Here is a 22,932-nt window from a genome sequence, read left to right as displayed (position 1 = left end):
ATATAACTAAGGATTTTATATAAGTATATTTTAAGAATAATATCTAGTTACTCTTTTTACCTCTATATACCTTATATATCCCCTAACTATTAGATTTGTTAGTCTTTTCCCCCCTAAAGTATATATACTAGAAGCTCCTTAATAATATAACTTCCTAGACTAATTTGATAGTTCTAAGTAAGTAGTTAATAATCAAATGTATTATAAGGGCTTAGAAAGAGGCTATTATAGCCTAGAATATCAAAGTAGGATAGAAGGTATTAGGGTTATAGCTAGTTTATATAGCTAAACCCCTAATAAGCAGACTTCTATTAGAAAATTCTAATAATATAGCCAATACTAATAAATAGCCAACTTCTATATAGACTCTAGAACCTATTTAACACTCCTAGCCTTCGAAAGAAGCCGTTAATCCATTTTTCAGTATACCACAGAGGAAGTCAGACTTATATAATCAGCTAATTAACCTGGCCACTAAGACTTAGCACCTCTCTATACGTAGGCTGCTATTCAGGAAGGTTGAAAAAGCGTTCGACCGGAAGGACTTTCAACTAGCCTAGTTACAACAGGAAAACGAAGCTCTAAAGGCACAGTTGGAAGCAGCTTGGCTGTCGAAGAGGAAGAGGGTAGTTACGGATCCGAACGAGCAGTTCGCTACGATTGAACAGATCTACCAGGCCCAGGTTGAAGCCGGCCGTGTGGAGGACCCTGTAGCTGAAGAAAGCGGCTCAGAAAGTGTGGATTCAATGGCTTCCTGTATTGTAGTGGGTTGAACAGACTGTTGTATAGAAGGTTGAAGATAATGGGTAGGTGTGGGTGCCAAGGTTTGCCAAGTGTTCCATTGATGGGGTGTTCCATTGATGGGGGGTCCGACTTAATTACACCGGAATGTTCTCAAATCTTGAGACACATAACCGAAGACAGAACTCGAATTGATGCTTGGTGTCTTAAGGGAAGAACACGAATGGATGGTTAAATTAAAGGTCGAAGATATAAGTGAATTAATTATAAAATGCAAGGTGTCTAGCTAAGGTAAGCACTGGCGTAGGAGATTAATTAAAGATTTCAGCCTCGATCGAGTAGAGAAGCTTCCCTTAAGTATGCGATATACGGCGTCGAGAAAATCTGGCGAGAGAACATGTGTGCTTGCTGATTAATACGTTGGTTCGTGGTGGGCGGCATGTGCAACGCCAGCCGTGTGCGTCTGAATCCCATCCCATCTAGACGATAACTCGTCTGTCCCTAAAGACCCTCCCGAGTCTACCGGGTAAGGTAATCTTCCTCACTCAGCCAGGGCCGTCTTTTTAATTGCCCTTAACCATGGTCTCCTGGTCCCACTCGCCCGGCGTATTGCGGCTGTCATCAGCGTCATTATTCCAGGTGGCGTTGATGGCGTCGGTGTCGGCTTCGTCGTCATAGTCGGCCACAATCTCAATGATGTTCCCGTCTTCGTCCCGCACCACGCGACCCAGGAGAGCCGCTTGGTCCTCAATGGACAGTGTCATGTCAGACGAATCGTGGTCCTTGAGCGTCTTGGCAATCATTTTGAGCTTCGACAGCTGCAGCTGGGCTAGGCGCACGTCGATGCTGTTTCGCACTAGGATGCGGCCAAAGTACGTCTCCTTCTTCTGGCCCATGCGGTAGACGCGGCCAAAGGCTTGCTGTTCCATGGCCGAGTTCCACCACAAGTCAAGGACGATGACGCGGTTGGCGCACGCGAGGTTCAGCGCCTGGCCGGTGCATTGTATCGACGCCACCTGGACTGCGAGTTAGACTGGCTGGCTAGCTAGCGAGAAGTGATTATTAGGCAATGGGGAACCTCACCAGGACTCGGATATCCTTCTTTTCCGTAAAGTCTTCGACAGCCTTTTGCTTTTCGGTGTGAGACATGCTCCCAAAGTAATAGAGAAAATCGATCTTGGCGTCTTGGAGCATTCGGCCGACAATGCGGCCGCCATCGACGAACAAGGTGAAGACTGCCAGAAGTCAGAGAACTTGACCCACACTCTGCTATCAAAGAGAGACCCCCGTCTTACCAATAATCTTGTCGTCTGGGTAGAGCTTGCACCAGTCAAGGAGGATCGACTTCAGAACCACCGTTTTCGCGCTGGGGGTGAGCATGTTGTCGGTGGTGTCGCGATCGCTGTCCTCAAGAAACGTAGATTTGGTTTTGGCAGTCGGCTGGATACAGTTGACATCGTCTCCCCGACCGCGAGGCTTCTTTGCTGAGGGCCCACGCCAATAGCCAATTTCTACAATCTCGGGATCCTGGGTAGGCGGCAGCGATCTTCTGATGTTCGCAAGCAAGGCGTTGCATGGACCACATCCGCCATTCATCGTAGAGCTGCTGTTCTCTGAAGCGTATGATTCTATGCAGCTCCGGCAGAACACATGTCCGCACTGGCCGAGTCCTCCCTTTCAGTTTGTTGAACCATCCGCAAAGAAATGGCTGAATGAAGGCCGAGCGAGTCCTTACCTTGGGGTAAAATTGGTCGTCCGGCACAAACCCGCATCGCCGGCAAAGTTCATGTGCGCTCTTCTTCCAGTCGTTGTACTTGTTCACCTTCTCCAGCTGCCGAATCATGTCGAAGGAGGCGTCGAGTCCTTCATGCTTGGGAGCCTCACTCCGCTGCTCGCTTTTGTGGACCTGCAGTTGCTCCTCGCACCAGTGGCCAATCTGATCGATGAGAGGGTTGCGCGTTTGGATCTTGGATAGCTCTCTGATAAGCCATTCAACGTCCTCAGAACTGAAGTGGTCTTTCATCATGTTCTCGAGGAGGAAGGGGTGCAGCACGGCTTGACGAAGGCGAAGGACTTCGATGAGCCACCATCCTCCTCTGACTTTCCGATTTTGTTCCTTCGCCTTCCTGAAAAGCCTAGAGACTTTCCCACGAAGGATTCCTTCAACTCTCCTGTGAAGCTGTTATTAAATCTTGGCCTTCTTACTTTCCCTTTGGTTATATGCTATGCATGGTTCGAGTATTCGATAGTGGGCAACAGGGGGTTAAGATTACCTGTAGATAAGTGCCTCTTCTCTCGACATATCGACCATGATGGGTTCCAGAACGTGCGGTCGGGGGAGCTCAAAAAGAGCATGTCCGAAGAATTTAGTGTTCAGGGTTCTGTATCGCCTTGATCAGAACAGCACTGTCGACATGCCGGATGGGATAATAATAGCGTTCGGCACCTACCTCTTGAGCATCGTCTCTTCGAGGAGCAAGGCAAGCGGGCCACCGTCATCGGCCTGTATATCTGTTAGCCCTCTTGACCAATACCCACACATCCGTCTTGATCATTAGATCACCTTTCCTTGTGGTAGATAGTGTGTCGTAAATTCAAGAAGCGACGAGGAAGATGGGGTTTGTAACAAGCACATGTAGGGGAATATCTCTTGAGTAAGGTTAGTAAGACTGCGATTAAGGATGATGCTTGGCTTTTCTCTGTACCTGTCACCCGATTTTGGATCGGGGTCCCGCTCAGAGCCCACCGATGCTTAGCGTCCAACTGGACACAAGCTTTCATTCCTGAAATGGCGATAGTTAGTATCGAGGGCCAGAAGGATGCTCCGGGCCTGTCGCACTTACGTCGAGAGGTGTGATTCTTGATTGCATGTGCCTCATCAAGGACCAAGCGGTAGAAACGGATCCGGAACAAAGGGCCGAGATATTGTGGCCTGTGTGCTTCGCAGTCTTCGGCTGTCAGGAGCGGATTTTGCGTGGCCTTTCGAATCATGTTGTCAGAGGGGTAATGTTGCGAGAGTTCGTTGTAACTCGTAATCCTTTACAAATTACGCGTCAGCAAGCTGTCTGTGTCCATGTTGGGTCACCTGGATCGAACGATTCTGCTTACCAGATGGGTGAGTGTTGGCGCGCAATCTCGTTCCTGGCATCAGACCTCTTATAGTGAGAGACGGCGATGCTATCGCAATGGTTCCCAATCTCACTGATCCACTGGTCGATGGCATTTGCTGGTACAATCACCAGCGTGGTCCGCAAGCCATTTTTCAGATCCTGCTTTGACGGAGGATTGCCAGCGATGCAGGCCAGGGTCTCCAAGGTCTTTCCTAAGCCCATGGAATCTGCCAAGATACCCCCAGATGGCCCTTTTTCTGATTTTTCTCTTCCGACCATCCACCCGGTCGCGACGAACTGGTAGGCATATAACGGCGTCTTCATGCCAAGGACGAGATATTTTTCTCCCAGGACCTTGTATCTCCGCTTCAAAGCACTTCGAGCCTTCGTGAGCATAACGTGATCTCCTCGAATCTCTTGCTGGTCGGCCCCTGGAAGCTTCGAGGACAACTCTTTAAACTGTCTGTCCTGGCTCTTTGCGGTTGTCGCATCAAACCGGTCAAGCACCGGCATATCAGCCATGCTCTCGCCCGCAGCAAAGATGTCTTGGTTCTGGAGAAGACGCAAGATATGTTTAGTGCTCTCATGTGCTGCAGCTTTCCCCTTGCACTCAAATACCAAAGCCCTTGAAGCCTTAAACTTCTTCCTGGCCAATGGCGTTATGCGCTGTGCCGGGGCCTTGCGTTTTGGAGCCATCGACGACGGAATGATGGCAGTGGTCTCTACGCACTCTTCATCCTCAGTGTCTCTGTCACTGCAATCTCCCACGTACTCGCTGCCCGAATCGCTGGAGTCAGAACGGCCATCAGGCTCCTGCTTGAATTCCAGGCCAGTTTCCTTAGCTGTCGTGGCTTTCGGTTCATTTTGCTGGAGTTGGAACCTCACCGCCCGGGCGTCGGATACAGCTTGTGCTTCTTTTATCTTTCCCGGCTCATGTTCGACGACAATGCGAACATTATTGGTGTTGTCCTTGCCATTGCCTTCATCCGTGTCGTGACCGCTGTTCGTGCCATTCATGGAAGAGAAAACGTTGGTCGTTGCCAGATTGCCATCTGAGTCCTCATTCAGGGCGGCATGACTGTGTTCAACCACGGAGGCCGCTGTATCCTCAAGCTGAATGGTGGGGGCGGCCTCTGTTGACACATTTGCCATGGCAATCTCCGGCAGAGAAACGGATTCATGGAGATTGCTGAAGAAGTTTTCTGAAGGGGTGTTTATCGGGTGATCATTTTGGGAGGCAAACGAGTGAAAGAGGTCTTGAAACTGATCTTCAGCTCTGTGATTGTCCATTGCCGCGGCTTGCTTCTCAATGCGGTCTTCTGGATGTTTGTAGAAAATTCCTTGGTCTCTCCCTCGGCGTCGCCAACGAGCTGCGTTTGCTGCTCACCAAACAAGCCAAAAGACGCCTAGGTCCTTCTCGTGTTCTAAGAGCCGGGTATCGCATGTAGGAGGCTTTTGAGTAGTGCTACTAGAGCTTTCGAGGGGTTAAATGCATCAGTGTCTAGGGCAGCAGTGGCTAATTAGCCACTCGTCCCGGTGTGTGTGCAACTGTTCGGGCTTTCGGATGGGAAGCGATCTAGCGAGACGATTTTCAGGCCGAGAAAAAAGGGAAGCTGTGAAGGATGCGAGGAGCACAGTGGAGTAAGAAATGGAAGCCACTCAAGAGCCTCGAGTTTGATTGTAAGATAGAAAGCATAGATGTGCGATTGTGAGGCGAACGGGGAGGCGGAAGTTCAACAAATCCAGAAGAGAGGTGTTAGGAGAAGGGGAGTATGTTGGGGTTAAACGGAGCTATGGTAGAACGGAACGGGTCGTGGCTCTAAATAATCAGTGTTTGCGGTAGTTCTAACGTGAAAACAGAAGAAATAATACAGACCAGCAGATTACGAGATGTGTACGCTACCATCCAAGAAATTGACAGCTTCCCGTATCAGAACTTGACGGTGGAGACTGAAGAATGATTCATCCATACCTTTGGAAAGCCTAAACCGATGTACTTTTCAGTCGATGGCGAATGGTTCACGGCGCGAGTTTCTCGACGCATCAAAGTCGGTTGCGGCGCTGCAGAAAACAAATATAGAGAAATAAATGAATGTCTCGAGAATGGTATTAAAGTTAGATAAACGGAGGCCAATGGTGAGGTTAGCAGCGTTGTTGAAAGCAGAAGTCAGGAAGCGGGGCAAGCTTCGGAGAATTTTCCCAGAACTTGAGCAAGTACTACGGCAACTCAATGCGGTGACTGAGAAGTCCGAGAATATTGCTATAACGATAAGGAGATAGAGTGGGCGAGAAGAGAAGGTCAAGTAGGTTGAGTTATGTCGGTGGATGGGATGAGAAATCTCCAACTATGAAGTCTCAATTTGACGAAAGGTAGCAGGGGCTTAAAATTTCCAGTTCGAAGGGCAAGTGTCAGAGAAGAAGTCAAAGGCAGAAAGAAGGGAAAGTTGATGGTATTGCGTTCGATGGTTTTCTGGCCAAGGATCTGGTGAAGGATTAGTAAAAGGGCGTAAAGAAGGGAGATAGAAAATTAGGTAGTGGATATAGGCAGAGGACTCGGGAGGAAGTAAATGGAAGGAACAATTGGGAGTTCTTTTTTCCCTTGTTAGTGGGAAAGGTTCTCTGGGATCAGAAAGGTATGCTATTAATTAGTGGATGTAGAGGCTAAAAGCGACAATTATGTTTAGAGATAAGAGAATGAAAGCCGGTTCGAGTTGTGTGGTGGTTTGGCAGGTCAAGACCTTGACCTCGCGTTTCTCGGGCTTCCTGCACAAGACACCCCAACCAGTTAAGGTCCAACTGATTGCCAAAATGCTCTTCCCAGATTAGCAGCTCAAGCAACCTGCTCCTTTCTTCTTGAACCTTTCTTCAGAGTCTTACTAGCCCGCGACCTTGACAATTATTAATTAACCCTTCTTGTTTCCTTGACTAAGGTATTTTCGCCGGAGGCAGCGCCATTCTTCACATATAAATAAGCCTTTTCTTGTCCTCTTCTTTTTCAAGCTATGTGTGTCAAAATCCACCTGGCCGTTTCATTGAATTTTCCATTTTCCCTCGGCGAGATAGGTGCCATTTGCCTTCTTTGTTCAATGCTCTTAGACTCGACTTGGCGTGACTTGGCGTTTCTCAGCAGCCATCCGGGTTTGACTGGCATGTCCCAATGCAGAAACCCAGAGCTTGATAGGAAATCAATATGTTAAGTATTACAACATGCCTAGGCTAATTTGCGCAAGTAAGCGTTGGGATGCCATTTTGTCAATTTCCAGGACAATTGAGATCGTACATTAATTGGCCGCTATGATTTCCACTTGAGTCCGGAGATGCTATTATTTACGGATAGGTCAGGTACTGTACTGTACCGTTTGTACGGAATCACACATGCTATTTACGGGGTGCCAGGGCACCTGCCAGGACATCGACATCTCCAAGAAGCAGATCTACAGCCTCTGCGGGGGGTTCGCGCTGTACGACGACTGCGACGAGCGCATCGAGAGCTGCATCGCCGACCCGCGCCACGTCGACACCTGCGGGCCCTCGTGCGACGGGCCGGGAATCTGCTGGCCGTTTGCCGAGATATGTGGAGGGGAGGAGAAGCTGCCGTGCCCCGAGGGGAAGGCCTGCTTCAATGATCTGCTCTGCTTCCCGCTCAGGTTCGGGTCGGATTACTACAAGAAGAGCAAGCTCGAGGAGGTCCACAGGACGGACCGGGATGGGTGGCAGGAGGATCCATGAGGGGAAAGAAAACAATGACGAGATCCCTTAGTGCTCCTAGACGCTGAAAAAGAAGGCCAGAATCTACCTCGAGAGACTTTTTCTAATTGTTCTGCTCGACGGTTTCCGACAATCAAGACGCATGGGTCGTATTCCCATCTCTTCCCGTCCGAGCTCCCCAAAAATATTACATTGCCGGATTGTTGTGTTCTTCCCTCGTCTGTGCTCTATAAACATCGCCGGAAACGAACTGCAGAAGCCGCCAGGTGCATCATCCAAACTTGCGAATCTCTTTGTTCAGAAGAACAGGCAGCAACCGGCATTCCCGGTTCATAAGGAAAGCGCTGCCCACTCGCGGTACCCTTAGCTTCAATCTAATTAATGGAAATACCGTCTCCCCTTCAACCATCCTCCATAAGGGCCTTCACTCGATGAAATGCAAGCAGTAATTAGTTTAATTAATACCTTTTCTCGCGGTGTTGAATTTGTTCCCGAAGGCAATCTTGTTCTCTCCACTGATTACGGTCTCTTCCTCGGCATCGCGACACCGGTTGATCGCTTCTCTTCGGTTCATTTATTGGTAATTAACAGCGGCGAGCTTGGTGAGGTAGGTGTAGAGGCATATAACTGCCGTTTAATTAAATCGGTGCTGAGCAGACTTCAATCATAAGGGCGGAATCACATAGTCAGACGCCTTGTACGGCTTGCTTCCACAGAACTCTAATTAAATATTGAGTCATCAGATCACCTTCGATTCAGCTGCCCGACTATGAGCACTTTGGAGCGAGGGCTAAACAGAACGCGAGCAAAACAGCACGCCCCGCTCAATCCAGCTTGACGTTGGCGGCGATGTACTCGTCCAAGGTGGTCAGCTTGTAGGGGACCTGGGCGACGGTCTCATGGAGGCGGCGGGTCGAGTCCGGGCCGTAGTAATTAGCCGAACTCGGCGCAAAAGAGGAACATATTGACGATGGGGTCCTGGGCGGGCGGCGGCAGGTAGGCGCGGTATTGTTCCTGGGGTATCCGGGTGTGACCTGACCGTCTTGCCGGTGTGCCTCGAGACCTTGGCGGCGAGCTCGTCCATGGTGGCCAGCTCGCTGCCGGCGTAGAGCACCTCGACCTCGAACTTGTCCGGGTCGGCGAGGATGGCGCGGACGAACTTGCCGGCATCGGCGACCACGTCGATCCAGTGGTACGGGCGGTCGCCGGCAAAGATGTTGGGCGATGACGTAGACGCCCGGCTGGTCGGGGACGGGCCGGGGCGCCATCGAGGCGGCCAGGTTCTGCATGAAGAGTTCTGCATGAAGGCGCCGGGCGCGTACAAAGCGCTCCGGATGGGGAGGGTGCGGATGTAGGCCTCGGCCTCGGCGGCCGGCTTGATGGTGTCGCGCCTGAGGGCGCGCACCTTGTATTAGCGGGCCGAGAGCACCGGGTCCGAAAGAACGAAGTTGGCAACGGAGCCGCCCTGCTGGCCCGTGGCACCGACGATGGCTAACGCTTGGCTCATGATGTGCGCTGGTGATGCGTTGACTGCAGAGGAAGCTGGCATCTTGATGTGTTAGAGAACAATAGAAAACAAAACAAGGCTATCTGCAGCTTATACGTACTATATGTCGAAAGCAAAAGCGACGCCGCAATTGCCCGCCAGCAATTGCACCTTAAGTAGGCCGTAGGTATTCTGACACTATACATCTCCGTACTATTATAATACTAAATTACTAGGGTGGCCGAAGCTGGTGAAACAGCGAAAGGGAGACAATTAACTTTTGATGTTGACTTCGGGTTACCCCCCTTTGACCATTTTTAAGTCCCCCTTTAACGTTATCATTCCCTCCTCAGAGTGAGACGTTGGGGTGTTCGTGAGCGGTGTTTACAACGGATTTAACGCCAGTGCCAAGATAATTAACGAATCCGAAGCTTCTCATTCAAAGACCGTTATTTCCGAGTCGGGCTTCGTGAAGCTAATTACCCCTTGTTGTCATAGAGTAAACCCCAACGGATAGGGTCCGGTATGGTTTGACTACCTTAGGTAGGTACTCCGCACCCCTGGTCAATTTCAGCTCGGTCGCGAGTCGGTTTAGGAGACGTATGTTGACGCTTCCGTAGATAATTACGGTTTCTGTTGAGTTGAATCACGGCTAAACCCCGGCTTGCCCACCCACCGAGATAGGGGGATGGATGATCAAGGGGGGAGTTAGTTCGTCCACCCTGAAGCACAGCCATCGACCGCCAACAAACAGACAAGGTTAAAACTATCCAGAGCCTTTTAATCCAGCTCCCCGGTAACATAGCCAATCTGCCTCCTATCCAGTCCGCCTGCCCCGTTCGCCAGCCTCGCCGCCAGCGCGGTCTGCCCCTCCACCAACCTCCTCTGCTCCGCGATCCTCCTGGTCGCTCTCTCGTCGGCCGCGGCATCCAGGCGCTCGATTGCCTCCCTCTCCCTGATCCTGATGCTGCTCAGCGCCTTGGCGTCGTTCTCCTTCTGTCGCGACATGTCCCTCTCCCACCTGATCATCATCTCCCGCTTCTTCCCCTCCATCTCCAGCTCCGCCTCGGCCACCAGCCTCGCCCGGGTGAGGCCGGCCTCGGTGAGCCGCTGCTCCTGCGCGATAGCCGCTTCGCGCGCCGCCTTCCGGCGCTGCAGCTCGGCCGCGAAGGCCGCCTCTTCGGCCGCCTGCCTCTCCCGCAGCGCCGCCATCTCGTCCTCCTGCTTCCTGCGGGCGCGGGCGTCTTCGAGCTCCGCGCGGGCCATGAAGATCTGGTTCTGAATCTGGGCAATCTCCTTTGTGCGCGCCAGCGCTATCGCGTGTTCCTCGTTTTCTTTGGCGATGCGCTCTTCTCGCGCGCGGCGTTCACGCTCGGCGCGGAGGAGCTCGGGCGGCAGGTTCGCTGCGTCCTTGGGCTGCGGGCCGTCGTTGGCGTAGTACACGTCCATGGCGCGGTTGGCCTTGAGGAGCTGGAGGAGCTGCGGTCGGAGATCGTCGGAGCAGGGGAGCACGCGGGCGACGTATTGCGTGGCCGAGTAAGTGTAGGCCCCGTCGGTGTAGTGGTTGTACGGCTTGTTGACGTGTTTCCACAGGCCTACCTTGAGCAGCGCGCGCGTGGTGGGGATGGGGTCGGCCGAGTGGAGGGCAAGGAGGAGAACGGATTTGCCATCCGACTGAATCGTGAGGTCCGAGTCCTTGCTGATGAGAAATGCCATGGCTTTCTCCATCTGCTTTTCCTGGGCAGCCGTCAGTGGGCCGGCGTGGGCGGCGTTCAGGCACAGCTCTCCCAGCGCACTACGGCCGCCGTGCAGGGTGCTTGGGAAGTCAACGTCGTGACCGTGCTCTACGAGCACCTGCATGGCCTTCAGGTTGAGGTCTCTGGCCGCATTGTGCAATGACCCGTCATTGATCGACGGGTCGGCGGCGAGGATGCTCGACATGAGAGAGATGCCGAGATCACCGCCGATCCGGGTGGCCAGCGTCATCGGCGTGTTGCCGGTTGCGTCGACCACATCAACCTCGGCTCCGGCAAGAATAAGGCTCTTTACCAAGTCGTGCCGGCGGTTCTGAATCGCGACCATGAGCGGTGTCGTCTTGGTCAGGCGCGTCTCAAAATTGACGTTGGCGCCAGAGTCGATCAGCAGCTCGATGACCGCGCTGCTGACTTTCTTCTGAGGCTGCGAAAGAGCCCAAAATAGGAGGCTCACTTGCTCTGGCTCCTCGACACCATCCATTACCCGCATGACGGTTGTTTGGTCATGATAATAACCGGCGTCGAGCAGTGTCTTGATGATTCTCACCGAGCGAGGAAACTTACTCAGCGCCCGGAACAGGATCGGCTCGGATACGGGATGGACAAACATAACATCGAGCCTCTCCCCCCCTTCATAGTAGTCCACGAACAGCTCAATGAGATGGAGAGTTTCAGATTCCGAAAGGTCCGCGTCAAAGATGTATGGAAACGCCATCGAGACCGCGACCGAATCCGGTTTCTGCTGCAGGATCTGCTGGATCAATTCCGAGTCTGCCTTCTGGGCCGCCTTCTGGAGAACCAGCCCGTGCTCGTGACTGACATCGACATTGAACTGTAGCAATGCCTGAGCAAATCTGCGTGCTACCGCGTTAATGTCGGATCCGTAGGCGTCAATCGCGGTGCTTAGAGCCACAGCAAGGCACTCTCCTTCTGCGCCCTTATGCAGGAGCATCTTTGCAACATGGAGACCTTTCTCCGTGAGCCACGTCGTGGCCGTCCCCGGAGTGAAAGCCTGCTGGAATGCCCATGACGCATCCTTGGCCGGTATGTCAGCCTCTAGGAGGATGGACAAGATATCGTCCAACAGCAACTGGGCGGCGTCTATCAAGGTTTCGCAGCCGTTGGACAACGGAGATGCTCCGTGTTCGAGCAGAAGCCGAACAAGCCGGGAATCGGGATCGTCCTTAACTGCCCTGTTCAAGGCGATGTTGATCTCCTCGCAGGGCGCGAGCCCCGCTTGGAAGAGCCACTGGATGACCTGGTATCGCAGGTCCCTGCCGAGTTTCTTGCCAGCCTTGAGAGACCGGAGCAGCGTTGTCTGGGATGGCGTCTTCTGCCGCTCTCCCACCTTCTCGACGCCGAGCATCAACTTGAGACTCCCCAGGATGGCACTGCGAGTTGCGTTCCAGATGGCCTCGCCGGCATCGTAGTCGACACTCGCACCGAACTCGAGCAAGAGGCGAACCAGCCTCTCGCCCTCGATCCCACACTTGGCAGCAGACACCAGCTGCGCGTCGACAACCTCTCCCGCCACCCCCTTGTCGAGCAGCAGCCGGAAAACGTCTGCTTTCTTGCCGAGGTCCCCGACCTGCGCCGCCGCCGCCTGGAACCCCTTGATCAGAGTTTCCATCTTCACCTCGCCCTTGCCACCCAACAGCATCTTCAGCACCTCGGCCGAGCCACCGGAACAGGCTTCGACGATGGCCTGGCCCTCGCGATGCTCGACACTCGCACCGTGCTCCACCAGGAGCCTCCCTAGCTCCAGATCCCCCTCCCTCGCCGCGACAAGCAACGCATCCGCCACCGCTCCCGCGTCCACCCCGCGCTTAAGCAGCGCCTTGGTGATCCCCACCCTCTTGTTCCCGTCCGGTACGACCTGCGCGCTCACCGCCTCTCTCAGCGCTGCCCCCAGGACGGCCTTCCCGTACCGGCCGGCGCCCTTCTCGAGCACCACCTTGACAGCCTCGACGTTGCCTCCCTCGACCGCCACCAGCAGTGCTCCTCCTTGCTTCTTCCCCGAGGGGAAGGACTGATGGTCTGCGTGCTCGGCCAAGAGCGTAATCAGCGGCAGGTCAGCCGGGTGCGCGGTGATGGCGTAGATTAGCGCCCTGGTTGCCTCGGCGGGTGGCGCGCCGGCGCGGATCAGGCGCTGTGTGAAGGCGAGCCGGTCCATGGGGTCGGAGATGTTGAGGCTCTGCGGGAGGGCGGCGGCCAGCGAGGCCGGAGATGGTCGGGCGGTCGGGGAAGCGCCACCGCCGCCGCCGCCGCCGCCGAAGAGTAGGTCGACTATGGGGGCGTCGGCGGCCTTGACCGCGCAGCAGAGAGCAGCGGCTTTGTGGGCGTTGACATCGGCACCCGCGGCCAGCAGGGCGCGGAGGGAGGAAAGGGAGCGGGAGGCGGGCGGGAGGGCGAGCAGGGTTTGGACTTCCTTGAAGAGAATCGCGTTGAGGAATTCGGGAGTGGGTCTGTAGCGGAGGAGTGCGGCAAGCTTGGCAGGTTTGGAAGGGTCCGTGGAGAGGCCGGCGACGAGCTCGAGGCCGCGGTAGATGCTGTCGGGATTTGGCCGGCCGTGGCGGAGGATGAGGTCGAGCAAGGCGGGATCGTCGTGGGTCACAGCTGAGGGTTGCTGCTGTTAGTGGGATGGGACTGGCAATCGAGCAGAAAAAAAAGGGGGGGGAGAGACACACCTATGGAGAGGGGGAGGCCTTGATTGAAGTTTGCGTCTGCTCTTCCCTGCTCGAGCAGCAAGGTTGCCAGCTGCATGTCCGTTGGCTTGACAGGTAGGAGTTGTGTGAGTGCCTCGGATACCTCGGTCCCGGCCCGACCCGCTCCAGCACCGATGAGCATCCTCATCATTTCATAGCGGACGGGCTTCTCCTCCACTACCATGGCACGAGCAACAGCGGCGGCCATGGTTTGGGGCGCGGGCTTTCTTCTGAGCAGTGTCTCAAGTAATGGTAGGTCTCGGATGGAGATTGCTGCGAGGATCCCAGCGCCGTCGTTAAAGTTGACATCGGCATCATGTCGCAGCAAGACGCTAATCAGATTCTCGTCCCGATGTGGGGGTTGTTCCTCGACAGCCTGCTGCAGTGCCGCAGAAATGCTTGCACGCGAGACACCGGCGGTGAGGAAGCATTCCACGATATCGCAACGGACGGCGGATTCGAGTCTTAGAGCGGAGGAAAACACCTGGTCGAGCGTCTTGGTGGACGGCTTGCCGGCCAAAAGCTGCTTTACCATCGGCAGATTCCCCGTTTGCACTGCGATGTCGAGTGCAAGACCGCTCTTGTGGTCCACCGAAGCCATCTCGTGTCGAACGTAGACCATTCCGGGAAAGCTGCTGCGGCGGTTTGGATTCGTCGATGGCCGGGGGCTCGGAAATTGGGGCGTTGTTAAGAGCTGTACGGATTGCAGATCGCCGGCCTTGACAGCGTCGACCAGAGCATCGTGCAACGGTGTTCCTGCAGCACCCTTCTTCAAGAGCAGGCTGAGTATGGCATAGCGGTCTTCTGGCGCTATTGCTTTGGGGATACTCGTGACGCACTGCGATGCGTAGATCGGATTGAGGATGGTCGAGTCTCCCAGCAGCAAGTGCACAAGAGTGCTTTGTCCCCTCGAAACAGCGTTACGCACAATGCTGGCATCTTGGAACTCGACGGAGGCTCCGTACGAGACGAGAAGAGTGATCATGTCGTGGAACTCGTTTGCACAAGCCTGCGAAAGCAGCACGGAAACAGGATCGCCTGAGGCTCCAGCGCATAGCAGAGCTTCTGTCAGGGCCAGTTTCTCGTTTGGACCGACGGTGGCGTGCTGAAGAAGCAGACCAAAGCTCTCCAGAATGCCTTGGCCCCCGGTGGTCGGGGGCTTTGCTGCTGTGAGAATGGCGAGTGCGATGTCTACCCTGCACTGGGCTGTCGCAGCTCTCAGGGCTTCGGCCTTGTTGTATTCGCAGTCGGCGGAAGACCGGCTCAGCCTTAGAACGGTCTGAAGACAGCCCTTCCGAGCAGCATCGACCATGCACATGGAGAGCCAGCTCGGCGGTGGAGGCCCCTCGGACTGGAGAACCAACCCGACTAGGTCGGCGTACCCGCCCATGATGCATAGCTGGCGGAATGCGTCCAGGGCATCCTGTGTCTGTGACATATTTGCACCCCTGCTGAGCAATAGGTGGACCATGGCGAGGTCACCTGCTCGTAGTGCCAGGGGCAGTGCCCGATCAAGAGTGAGAGGGTCTGCGTGCTGGGCCAGGACAGCAACCATGTCGGCCTGGCGATTCTCGACGGCCTTTTGCAGCACTTTGCTGCGTTCCATATTTTCTATGCTCCTTCGCCTGGTGAGCAGGTTGGTTTTGCTCTTGCCATTCGCCACGTTAAGGTTACCGCCGACCGACAACAGCTTCGCGATGAGGGCGTCGGCGACGCCCGGTGCTCCGCCATTGGCTACGTGGGCATTGAGCGCCTCGAAGATTTCGCTCGGCTCCCATGTTTTTCTGTTGGAGCTGAAAGCTCGTTTGAGGGTGCCTTGGGATGGCTTTTCTTGGATTACCGACATGCGCCGTCTCTTAAGCAGCTCTTCGGCGTGGAACTCGTCGTTCGCCGTCCGGGACTGTGGGGCCGGAGACGGCGGGGCCACCGGCGGCAATGGGTGGATACCCCATTCGGCAGCAAGCTGACGAAGCCGGGCTCGGCGGTTGTCCAAACTCATGCCCATGATCGAGGCCATGGTGGGATCAGAGACCTGAATCTGCATCGATGTTGAATACGGTCTAAGCAGATCGAATGGCTATGTAACGGATCAACAGGCCGCTCATGTCGGCGTCATCCCGTCTCCTCTGCCGTCCCTTCTGAAATTTTTGGGGGAGATTGGGGGAGCTGAGTAGCGGTCGAAGCAATGTCAATTTCGGATTCGGAAACGCAGAGGTGCGGAAGACTAACCAGAAATGCTCCAGTTCCACCAAAAAAGCGACCTCGATGGCGGACGGCTGTGCAAATGAATGCGAATAGGAAGGAGCGCCACAACGAGTGATGGCGTACGCAATTGTCAGGTTACGTGTTGCTGTGGGGGCTCGACCTGGGGGTGGTTTATCTCGGCCTCGAAGGCCAAGAATAATTTACCTATTCCACAGCAGACTTGTTGAGGGGGACCGGAAGAGGGGTCGGAACATCTGGTACAAAGAAAGAGAGAATATTCAAGAGTCGTCCAAAGGAAGAATGGAAGGCATAAATAAAATACAAAGACAAAAGGAAATCAGCTCGGCTGCCTTGACGAGACTGGAGGCTATGTACCACAAGACCCCTTGTCTGTGCTTGAGTTGTCTCGATGCGGAACTAAACGTGGTGTTGTAAATCGTCCTCTTTGTCACTGCAGACCACTGCTTGACACAACAGTGCGCTTACACAGCCACAAGCCCCGGCCAAGGGTCGAGGGGGCAGGGAACATGGACTCGTCCCAGTTGGACTCGGTCGAGCCAAACCAATGACGTAGGTAATTCGACGTCGGGAAGCGCGAAGATGACGGAGTTGGGCGTAACCTCGTTAGCCAAAACCAATTGTCGGCGGTCCTTAATGGATCTGTGTTCTGCCGCGAAGCTGGTGGGCTGCTTTGCTGAATCGAACGCTACTAACGGGTCGGTTACAGAACCTCATTCCACTCACCATTCCAGTCGCGCTTGCCACTCTACCACGGCCCGGCCACGGACCGGCTTCGGATAGATGCAGCAGTGCCGCAATCGGCTCTGCTTGGCGCCCGGTATAACGTTAATTTTGGCAACACCTGGGCCTCATCCCGCCGTTTTGACTGGAATCGATACCATTCGCCAACGCCGTGCAAGGTAGGAACTTTAGCGTGCGTGGCATACCCTCAGGCGTTTTCACCATCCTGGGCACGAAATGTATGTACCGACGTGACAGAACCGGCCGCATCCTCTTTTTTTCTTTTCTTGGAGAAATGCGACTTCGGATGGTGGCCTTTGATTTTAGGCCGACTTGGACCGGCCCCGGCCTCATCCACGTAAATACCTTACCTACCTAACTAAGGTAAGCACTAATTACTTGTACCTCCTTGGGTGGACCTCGACTAGTGTACGGATTATGGCGGCAACATTCCCGTTGCCTGTCCAAAGAATGAATTGCTTATTTCAGTTGACCAACATGGAATGTATGTATGTATGTACCCAGCAGGTCATGGACCTGCCAATTATCGGTGGGCTTTTTTCCTTGTTACGTTTGGCAGTGACCAAACCCCACATGCACAGCGCAACTGTCAGCCCAAACTCTCCGCAATCGATGCATTCCAGAACCACTAATAACTAAGCAGTTGCCGCATGCAACGCCCCTCCTGGCGCACACACAACGATACGAGAAACCACCATGAAACCCCTGGAGGCGCAGGGCTACTACCCCTGCAGCCCTCTCGATCCATCAGCCCACGAGATCCGCCTCCTAACCTTCACCTACCCCCCCCTGCGCGCCTCCCTCAACAACACCCCGAACAACCCCAGCCCGACATTACACCCTCACCCTCACCCTCGCCCTCACCCATGCGCCCCTCTCTCACCCGACCGGTCCCTGCACCCCGCCGTCCTTCTCCGCCCTCTCCTACGTCTGGGGCCCGCCGGCATCATCATCCTCCGCCGACCCGCCGCCGCCGACCGTGACCATCGACGGCCACCGCGTCCCGGTGACGGCGAGCCTGCGGAGCGCGCCGTGCATCATGATACCAGGCCGACGCGGCCGAGAAGAGCTGGCAGGTCGGTTCGATGAGCCGCGTCTACCGGCTGCCGGAGTGCGTGCTGGTCTGGCTGGGCCCGGAGGAGGAGGACCGCCGCGGCGGGCTGGCTGCGCGCCGTCCGGGAGCTCGGCGCGCTGTTTCGCAGCCAAGGTTTCGGAATATTCCTCTTCCTCCTCCTCCTCCTCCTCCTCCTCTTCCTTCTCCTCCGCGGGCTGGGGGCGGGTGGAGGGGTTCGTCAAGACGGTGTTGCAATTTGCCATCACAGCTGCTGATGGCTCGACGGGAATGGGGCCCGCGCAGGGAAGGGTGGGGTTTGACTCCGAGGCGATCTGGCGGTTGTTTCGGGAGAGGCCCTGGTGGTGCCGGCTGTGGATCATCCAGGAGGTGGTGCTCGCGCGCAAGGCAGTCTTGATGCTCGGAACGGACCCCGAGGCCGGGGTGACGTGCGCCGATTGGGAGGATGTAAGCGAGTGCATACGGCTGTCCGAGTGGATGATACTGTATCCGACCACGGAGCCGAGAGCACCGTCGGCTATACGAGCTGCTGGGCAACATCTACTCCAACGTGGCACATCTGCAGCTGGCGTGGAGCGGATACAGACGCGCCGTCCAAGAGGCGCAGGAAATCGTGGACTCGGGCCAGGACCTGAGCGACCTGGGCATGCCGTTGCTCGACGCCATCCTCTGGACCTCCGTCGGGACAAGTCCGGACGGCGCCATTCTAGCCACCGACCTGCGGGATAGGATTCACGGCCTTCTGGGCATGGTACGGCAGCGGGATCGATGCAGGATACCCGTTGATTACTCTCCCGACATGACGATCAGCAAGGTGCTTTTTGCCGTGGGCAAGGTGTTGCTAAACGACCATGGGCCAGACATCCTCGGTTTCTGCCAAAGGACTCCCGCAGGCATTGTGAGGGAGGGACTCCCCTCCTGGGTGCCCGACTGGACCGCCCCTGACGTGATGCCCACAATCGGCGGGGTCTTTCTCGAAGAGGACCACGAGGCGCGAATTTGAATGATGATGCACGATGTTCTTCCGCATCTACATCGCCATGGACAAGTAATTAGGCCTGAAGTACTGGCCCCTTTCTAATACTGCTCTTTTTCGTGTCTGGTTGGTATGACTGCTGATCTCTCAGGAGTTCTTGCTACTCTGGAGCCGCTACGAGGAGGTCTTTGCATGGATCTTTCTCGACTTCGCTATGGAGATAGCTAACAGGCTAGCCCGAACACAAAAAGGGTTAGGGTTGGGCCAACATTCCATGACGTATAGATGCCCACCCACTCAACCCCTCTTCTTGCCTCTTACCACTGTACTGTACATAAGGTATAATTATATACCAGGCACGTAACCTGTGGTTACCTCCTTCCTTGCATCATCTCCCTTCTCTATTTGACAAAAACGCTTCAGTTTCCACTTCCCCGTACGGATCGTGGCTCACGCTCCCCACACTACTAGCATCTCGCGGACCATTTCTTTGAGGTCACAATGGCCCCAGTTCCCAAGACCATGTCCGGTATCCTCATCGAGGAAACCGGCGGCGTTGAGGTCTTCAAGTGGAAGACTGACTTACCCGTACCGGAGCTCAAGGAAGGCGAGGTTCTCGTGCGCAACGAGTTCATCGGCGTCAACTATATCGACACGTACGTGATAAGCCAGTCCTAGCATCACTCGGCCCCGAGCACACGCCCCTCATGTCCCCGACATAATTACTTAACCGGGAGAAAACGGGCCCCCGCCTGAAAATTAGGCACGGACGAGGAGGATAGATGCTAACACCACGCCCGGATGATCAAAGCTACTTCCGCACGGGTCTCTACAAGGCCCCGCTCCCGCTCGTCACCGGCAAGGAGGCCGCCGGCGTGGTCGTCGCCTCCGCGGCCCCCGGCCTCAAGGAGGGCACCCGCGTCGCCTACGTGGCAGACCACGCCTATGCCGAGCTCACCGCCGTACCCGCGGACTGCGTGGCGCCCATCCCGGACGGCCTCTCCGCCGAGACGGCCGCCGCCTCGCTGCTGCAGGGCCTGACGGCGCTGACCTTTGTGCGCGAGGTCGCCGGGCTGGCGCCTCCGCATGCGCCGACGAAACAGCTTGGCGTGAGCGAGGGTCCTTGGTAGGTTTAATTCTTACTTACTTTCTGTTTATTTTTTTCTCTTTCTTCTTACTCTTGATCGTCTTTGTCTGTATCTACAGATAAAGAAGAGAATACATTGATTGACCTTGTGGGCAGGGTGCTGGTGCATGCCGCCGCAGGCGGGACTGGGTCGCTGCTGGTGCAGATGCTGACGGTGCACGGGGCGAAGGTCATTGGCACCGCGGGCGGCAAGGAGAAATGCGAGATTGCGAGGCGGAACGGGGCACAGTGGGTTGTGGATTCCAAGAGCGAGGATCTGGTGGCTAGGGTGAAGGAGATTACGGGTGGGAAGGGGGTGGATGTAGTCTTCGACGGTGTGGGCAAGGCAATGTTTGAAGCGGATTTGGAGATCGTCGCGAGGAAGGGGACCGTGGCAGTCTTCGGGAACGCGGTAAGTTTCCGCCGTGTTGGCGTATGGTGGTGCTCTGCGGCATTGTGATTCTGACAGCTCCACAGTCCGGTCCGGTTCCGCCTGTCGACATCTTGAGACTGGGCGCGAAGAACGTCAAGCTGATGAGGCCGGTGTTGTTCGCTTACATCGCCACCGCGGAAGAGAGAGCTGCATACACCAAGGAGCTATTCGATCTGCTGCTGACAGGCAAGGTCAACATCCATATTCACGACATCTATCCGCTCCAAGAGGTTGGCCGAGCACACACCGACCTGGAGGGTAGGAAGACGACCGGCAAGCTGCTACTCAAGGTTTAACCAGGACGAATATTTGTTTGCCGTTCATCTATTCATAAATTAATTTGAAATCTATCAAAGTAGCCTGAACCCAGTCAGGGTAGTCCATTGCCCTTTCGAGAAAACGAGACCGGCACGCTGGCTCTAAGCCTTCTTGGCCTCGAGGGCCTCAAGGAGCTCGGCTGGCGGGTCTTGACGGTACCCTTTCGGGTTGTTGCTCACCCAGCGCCAAAGGTCGGCGCACGCATCCTCCAAGGTAAGCTGGGTCTTCCAATGCAGCTCCTTGTTGGCAAGGGCGGGGTGTGCTGTGAGGTCCAAGACGTCTCCGTGTCTCCTCCCCACGACTTCGTAAGGCAGATCCCGGCCGACGACCTTGCTAAAGGCCTTGATCATCTCGAAGACTGTGCTGCCGCGGCCAGACCCCAAGTTCCACGCCTTGACGCCGGGCTTGTGCTCGCGAAGGTAGTTGAGCGCAGCAAGGTGACCGCTCGCAAGGTCGAGAACGTGGATGTAGTCGCGAATGGCAGTGCCGTCCCTCGACGGGTAGTCTACAAGACGAATTAGCCCGCCCGCTACTACCCTCGTCGCTTCCATTATCCCTCCCCCCCCTTTTCTTCCTGGAACTTACCATCACCGAACACGAGCAGCTTCTCGCGCTCGCCGGTCGCCACCTTCCCGAGCAGAGGGAGGAGGTTGTAAGGCACGCCTTGCGGGTCCTCGCCCATGATACCGCTGGGGTGCGCGCCGCAAGGGTTGAAGTACCGCAGAAGAGCACCGTTCCACTGCTCGAACGGCTTTCCGGCCTTCTGGCTGTTGCGCCGTTGCGCTTCGATATGGTCGGTGATGACGTTCTCGATCATGACCTTTGTCCGGCCGTACGTGTTGGTAGGGCCGATTGGGCAGTGTTCGGGGATGGGAATCATGTTGGGCACGCGAGTCGCATCGCCGTAGACGGTGGCGGACGACGAGAAGACAATGTTGGTCACATTGTGCCTCTCCATGCAGCGCAGCAGCGAGATGCTGCCGCCGACATTGACGCGATAGTACTCGAGGGGGATCTCGCCGGATTCACCAACGGCCTTGAGGGCAGCGAAGTGGATGACGCTATCGATCTCGGGATGTTGGGCGAAGACCGCGTCGAGGGCGGCCTCGTCTGTAATGTCGACCTGGTGGAAGACGGGGCGCTTGCCGCAGATGAGCTCGATGCGGTCGATGGCCACCTTGGACGAGTTGTAGAGATTGTCGACAATTACCACATCGTAGCCGTTCTCGAGGAGTGCCAGGGTCGTGAAGGACCCAATGTAGCCAGTGCCGCTGCGACAAATCAGTCCCTCATGTGCGACACCTTTTTTTTATTTTATTGGCGGGGTACTGTAGCGCGGCGGGGACATTGAGGGGTTGACTGAGGGGTTTCTTCCTACCCAGTGACAAGGACAGTTCCGCCGGCCATCTTGTCTGCTTATTCGCCTGTGAAATGGTCGCGGAGTAGAGATCAAAGTCGGAGGAAAGGTGAGGGCGAGGGCGAGGGCGAATGGAGTAATTTGGTAGCGCAAGTACCACTTCAGAGGACAATCGGCAGTCTTATTAACTAAATGACGAGCAGGCAAGTGCCTCGTTCTAACGGTCGCACCTTGAATCTCGCTAGCCCGCAGCTTGACATGAAACGTGGGGCACCCGCCCCCGGCCAGTGGCACCTTACCATGTTCGTTGCCCCGCCCTGGAAGAGTTACCGGCATACGTAGTATGTTGATTGCAATAATTACGTGCCTGGACTACGAAACCAATGCGATGAAGTTACTTAACACCAAGGCCTGATGGCGAGTTCATTCCAAGTAATACGAACCATGGCTGGGATCACAATGATAACACGAGATGAGTCTAGTCTGATCCTCGAGAGTTGAGGAGGACACAGCCACATTTCATGTATGCCCTATTTGACCTGTGCAAGACCACGGTACTCTGTAGCGTACACTACAGAGGAGACAAAAAACCCCCGGTTGCGATCGTCGGTGATGGACGGGGTTGTTTCCATGGTGGCGATTGCAGATCTGCTGACTTGGCAACGATCCGCAAGTGTTTTTGAAATCGGAAACATAAGGGCCCTGGTGCTACGGAGTAACTACGGGTTTGCGGAGGTGCTGAACGCCAACGGGTGGTATATGCTGATAAATGCATATCCTCAATAACTTGTCAGGGTCAAAGTTCTGCTGAGTCATCATCTCGGGCCATCGCCTGGACTGCCCGTCAGAGGCACGGACCTTTGCGCCTCGCCAAGTTGGGCGGCGTCCAAAAACGCGCCGCTCCAAAAGGCATGTAGCTACATGCCAAACAGCTCGACCAGGACAAAGAGACCGGGTTATGCTGCACAGCCATGAAAGGGCTGCCGCGGTCGAGAGCTCAAAGACAATCGCCGTTTTCAGCAACCAAACAAGTCCTTTCTTTCCGCTTGCGATGCAAGGCCGGAGAGCAAAGCCATTTTGCGATTCAGCGCGCTCGTCAATTTAGTTGCTTCGCGCCCCAGACACCGCGACAGCTCCAGTTTCCCGTCTTTCTTCTCGGCTCACCATGAACAACAGCAG

At 55.3% G+C, this 22,932-nt stretch overlaps 7 protein-coding genes across 7 annotated transcripts; 3 read left to right on the top strand and 4 right to left on the bottom strand.

The window, feature by feature from the left end:
• Positions 1–1,304: 1,304 nt before the first annotated feature.
• P884DRAFT_199558 (P-loop containing nucleoside triphosphate hydrolase protein) lies at positions 1,305–4,073 on the bottom strand (the record flags this gene model as incomplete). The annotated part of the gene is made up of 7 exons (XM_069438240.1): positions 1,305–1,730; positions 1,825–1,976; positions 2,037–2,400; positions 2,477–2,912; positions 3,015–3,131; positions 3,581–3,778; positions 3,850–4,073. 7 exons carry the CDS (start codon positions 4,071–4,073, stop codon positions 1,305–1,307), a joined length of 1,917 nt encoding a protein of 638 aa, XP_069298005.1.
• Positions 4,074–7,058: 2,985 nt separating this feature from the next.
• Positions 7,059–7,580, top strand: P884DRAFT_277529 (uncharacterized protein; the record flags this gene model as incomplete). The annotated part of the gene is made up of 3 exons (XM_069443085.1): positions 7,059–7,080; positions 7,189–7,193; positions 7,278–7,580. 3 exons carry the CDS (start codon positions 7,059–7,061, stop codon positions 7,578–7,580), a joined length of 330 nt encoding a protein of 109 aa, XP_069298004.1.
• Positions 7,581–8,383: 803 nt separating this feature from the next.
• P884DRAFT_269664 (uncharacterized protein) lies at positions 8,384–9,108 on the bottom strand (the record flags this gene model as incomplete). Its single annotated transcript, XM_069442286.1, has 3 exons — positions 8,384–8,537; positions 8,594–8,950; positions 9,056–9,108. The coding sequence occupies 3 exons, from the start codon at positions 9,106–9,108 to the stop codon at positions 8,384–8,386; spliced, it is 564 nt and encodes a 187-aa protein (XP_069298003.1).
• A 398-nt stretch (positions 9,109–9,506) lies between these two features.
• On the bottom strand, positions 9,507–15,654 carry P884DRAFT_306980 (uncharacterized protein). The gene is made up of 2 exons (XM_069445123.1): positions 13,487–15,654; positions 9,507–13,415 (listed from the first exon to the last, which is right to left on the bottom strand). The coding sequence occupies exons 1-2, from the start codon at positions 15,546–15,548 to the stop codon at positions 9,826–9,828; spliced, it is 5,652 nt and encodes a 1,883-aa protein (XP_069298002.1). The 5' UTR covers positions 15,549–15,654; the 3' UTR covers positions 9,507–9,825.
• Positions 15,655–16,948: 1,294 nt separating this feature from the next.
• P884DRAFT_306971 (uncharacterized protein) lies at positions 16,949–18,812 on the top strand (the record flags this gene model as incomplete). The annotated part of the gene is made up of 3 exons (XM_069445122.1): positions 16,949–16,955; positions 17,299–17,990; positions 18,109–18,812. The coding sequence occupies 3 exons, from the start codon at positions 16,949–16,951 to the stop codon at positions 18,544–18,546; spliced, it is 1,137 nt and encodes a 378-aa protein (XP_069298001.1). The 3' UTR covers positions 18,547–18,812.
• A 208-nt stretch (positions 18,813–19,020) lies between these two features.
• P884DRAFT_199440 (uncharacterized protein) lies at positions 19,021–20,374 on the top strand (the record flags this gene model as incomplete). Its single annotated transcript, XM_069438229.1, has 4 exons — positions 19,021–19,175; positions 19,331–19,645; positions 19,763–20,057; positions 20,123–20,374. 4 exons carry the CDS (start codon positions 19,021–19,023, stop codon positions 20,372–20,374), a joined length of 1,017 nt encoding a protein of 338 aa, XP_069298000.1.
• Positions 20,375–20,497: 123 nt separating this feature from the next.
• On the bottom strand, positions 20,498–21,803 carry P884DRAFT_269660 (uncharacterized protein; the record flags this gene model as incomplete). Its single annotated transcript, XM_069442285.1, has 3 exons — positions 20,498–20,901; positions 20,982–21,667; positions 21,775–21,803. The coding sequence occupies 3 exons, from the start codon at positions 21,801–21,803 to the stop codon at positions 20,498–20,500; spliced, it is 1,119 nt and encodes a 372-aa protein (XP_069297999.1).
• Positions 21,804–22,932: the final 1,129 nt, after the last annotated feature.

This window comes from Thermothelomyces heterothallicus (genome assembly GCF_042370625.1).
Source record: "Thermothelomyces heterothallicus CBS 202.75 unplaced genomic scaffold P884_scaffold_10, whole genome shotgun sequence".
Lineage (NCBI taxonomy): Eukaryota > Fungi > Ascomycota > Sordariomycetes > Sordariales > Chaetomiaceae > Thermothelomyces > Thermothelomyces heterothallicus.
The sequence above is the reverse complement of the archived record's forward strand: the minus strand, read 5'-3'. Positions and strand labels throughout refer to the sequence as shown.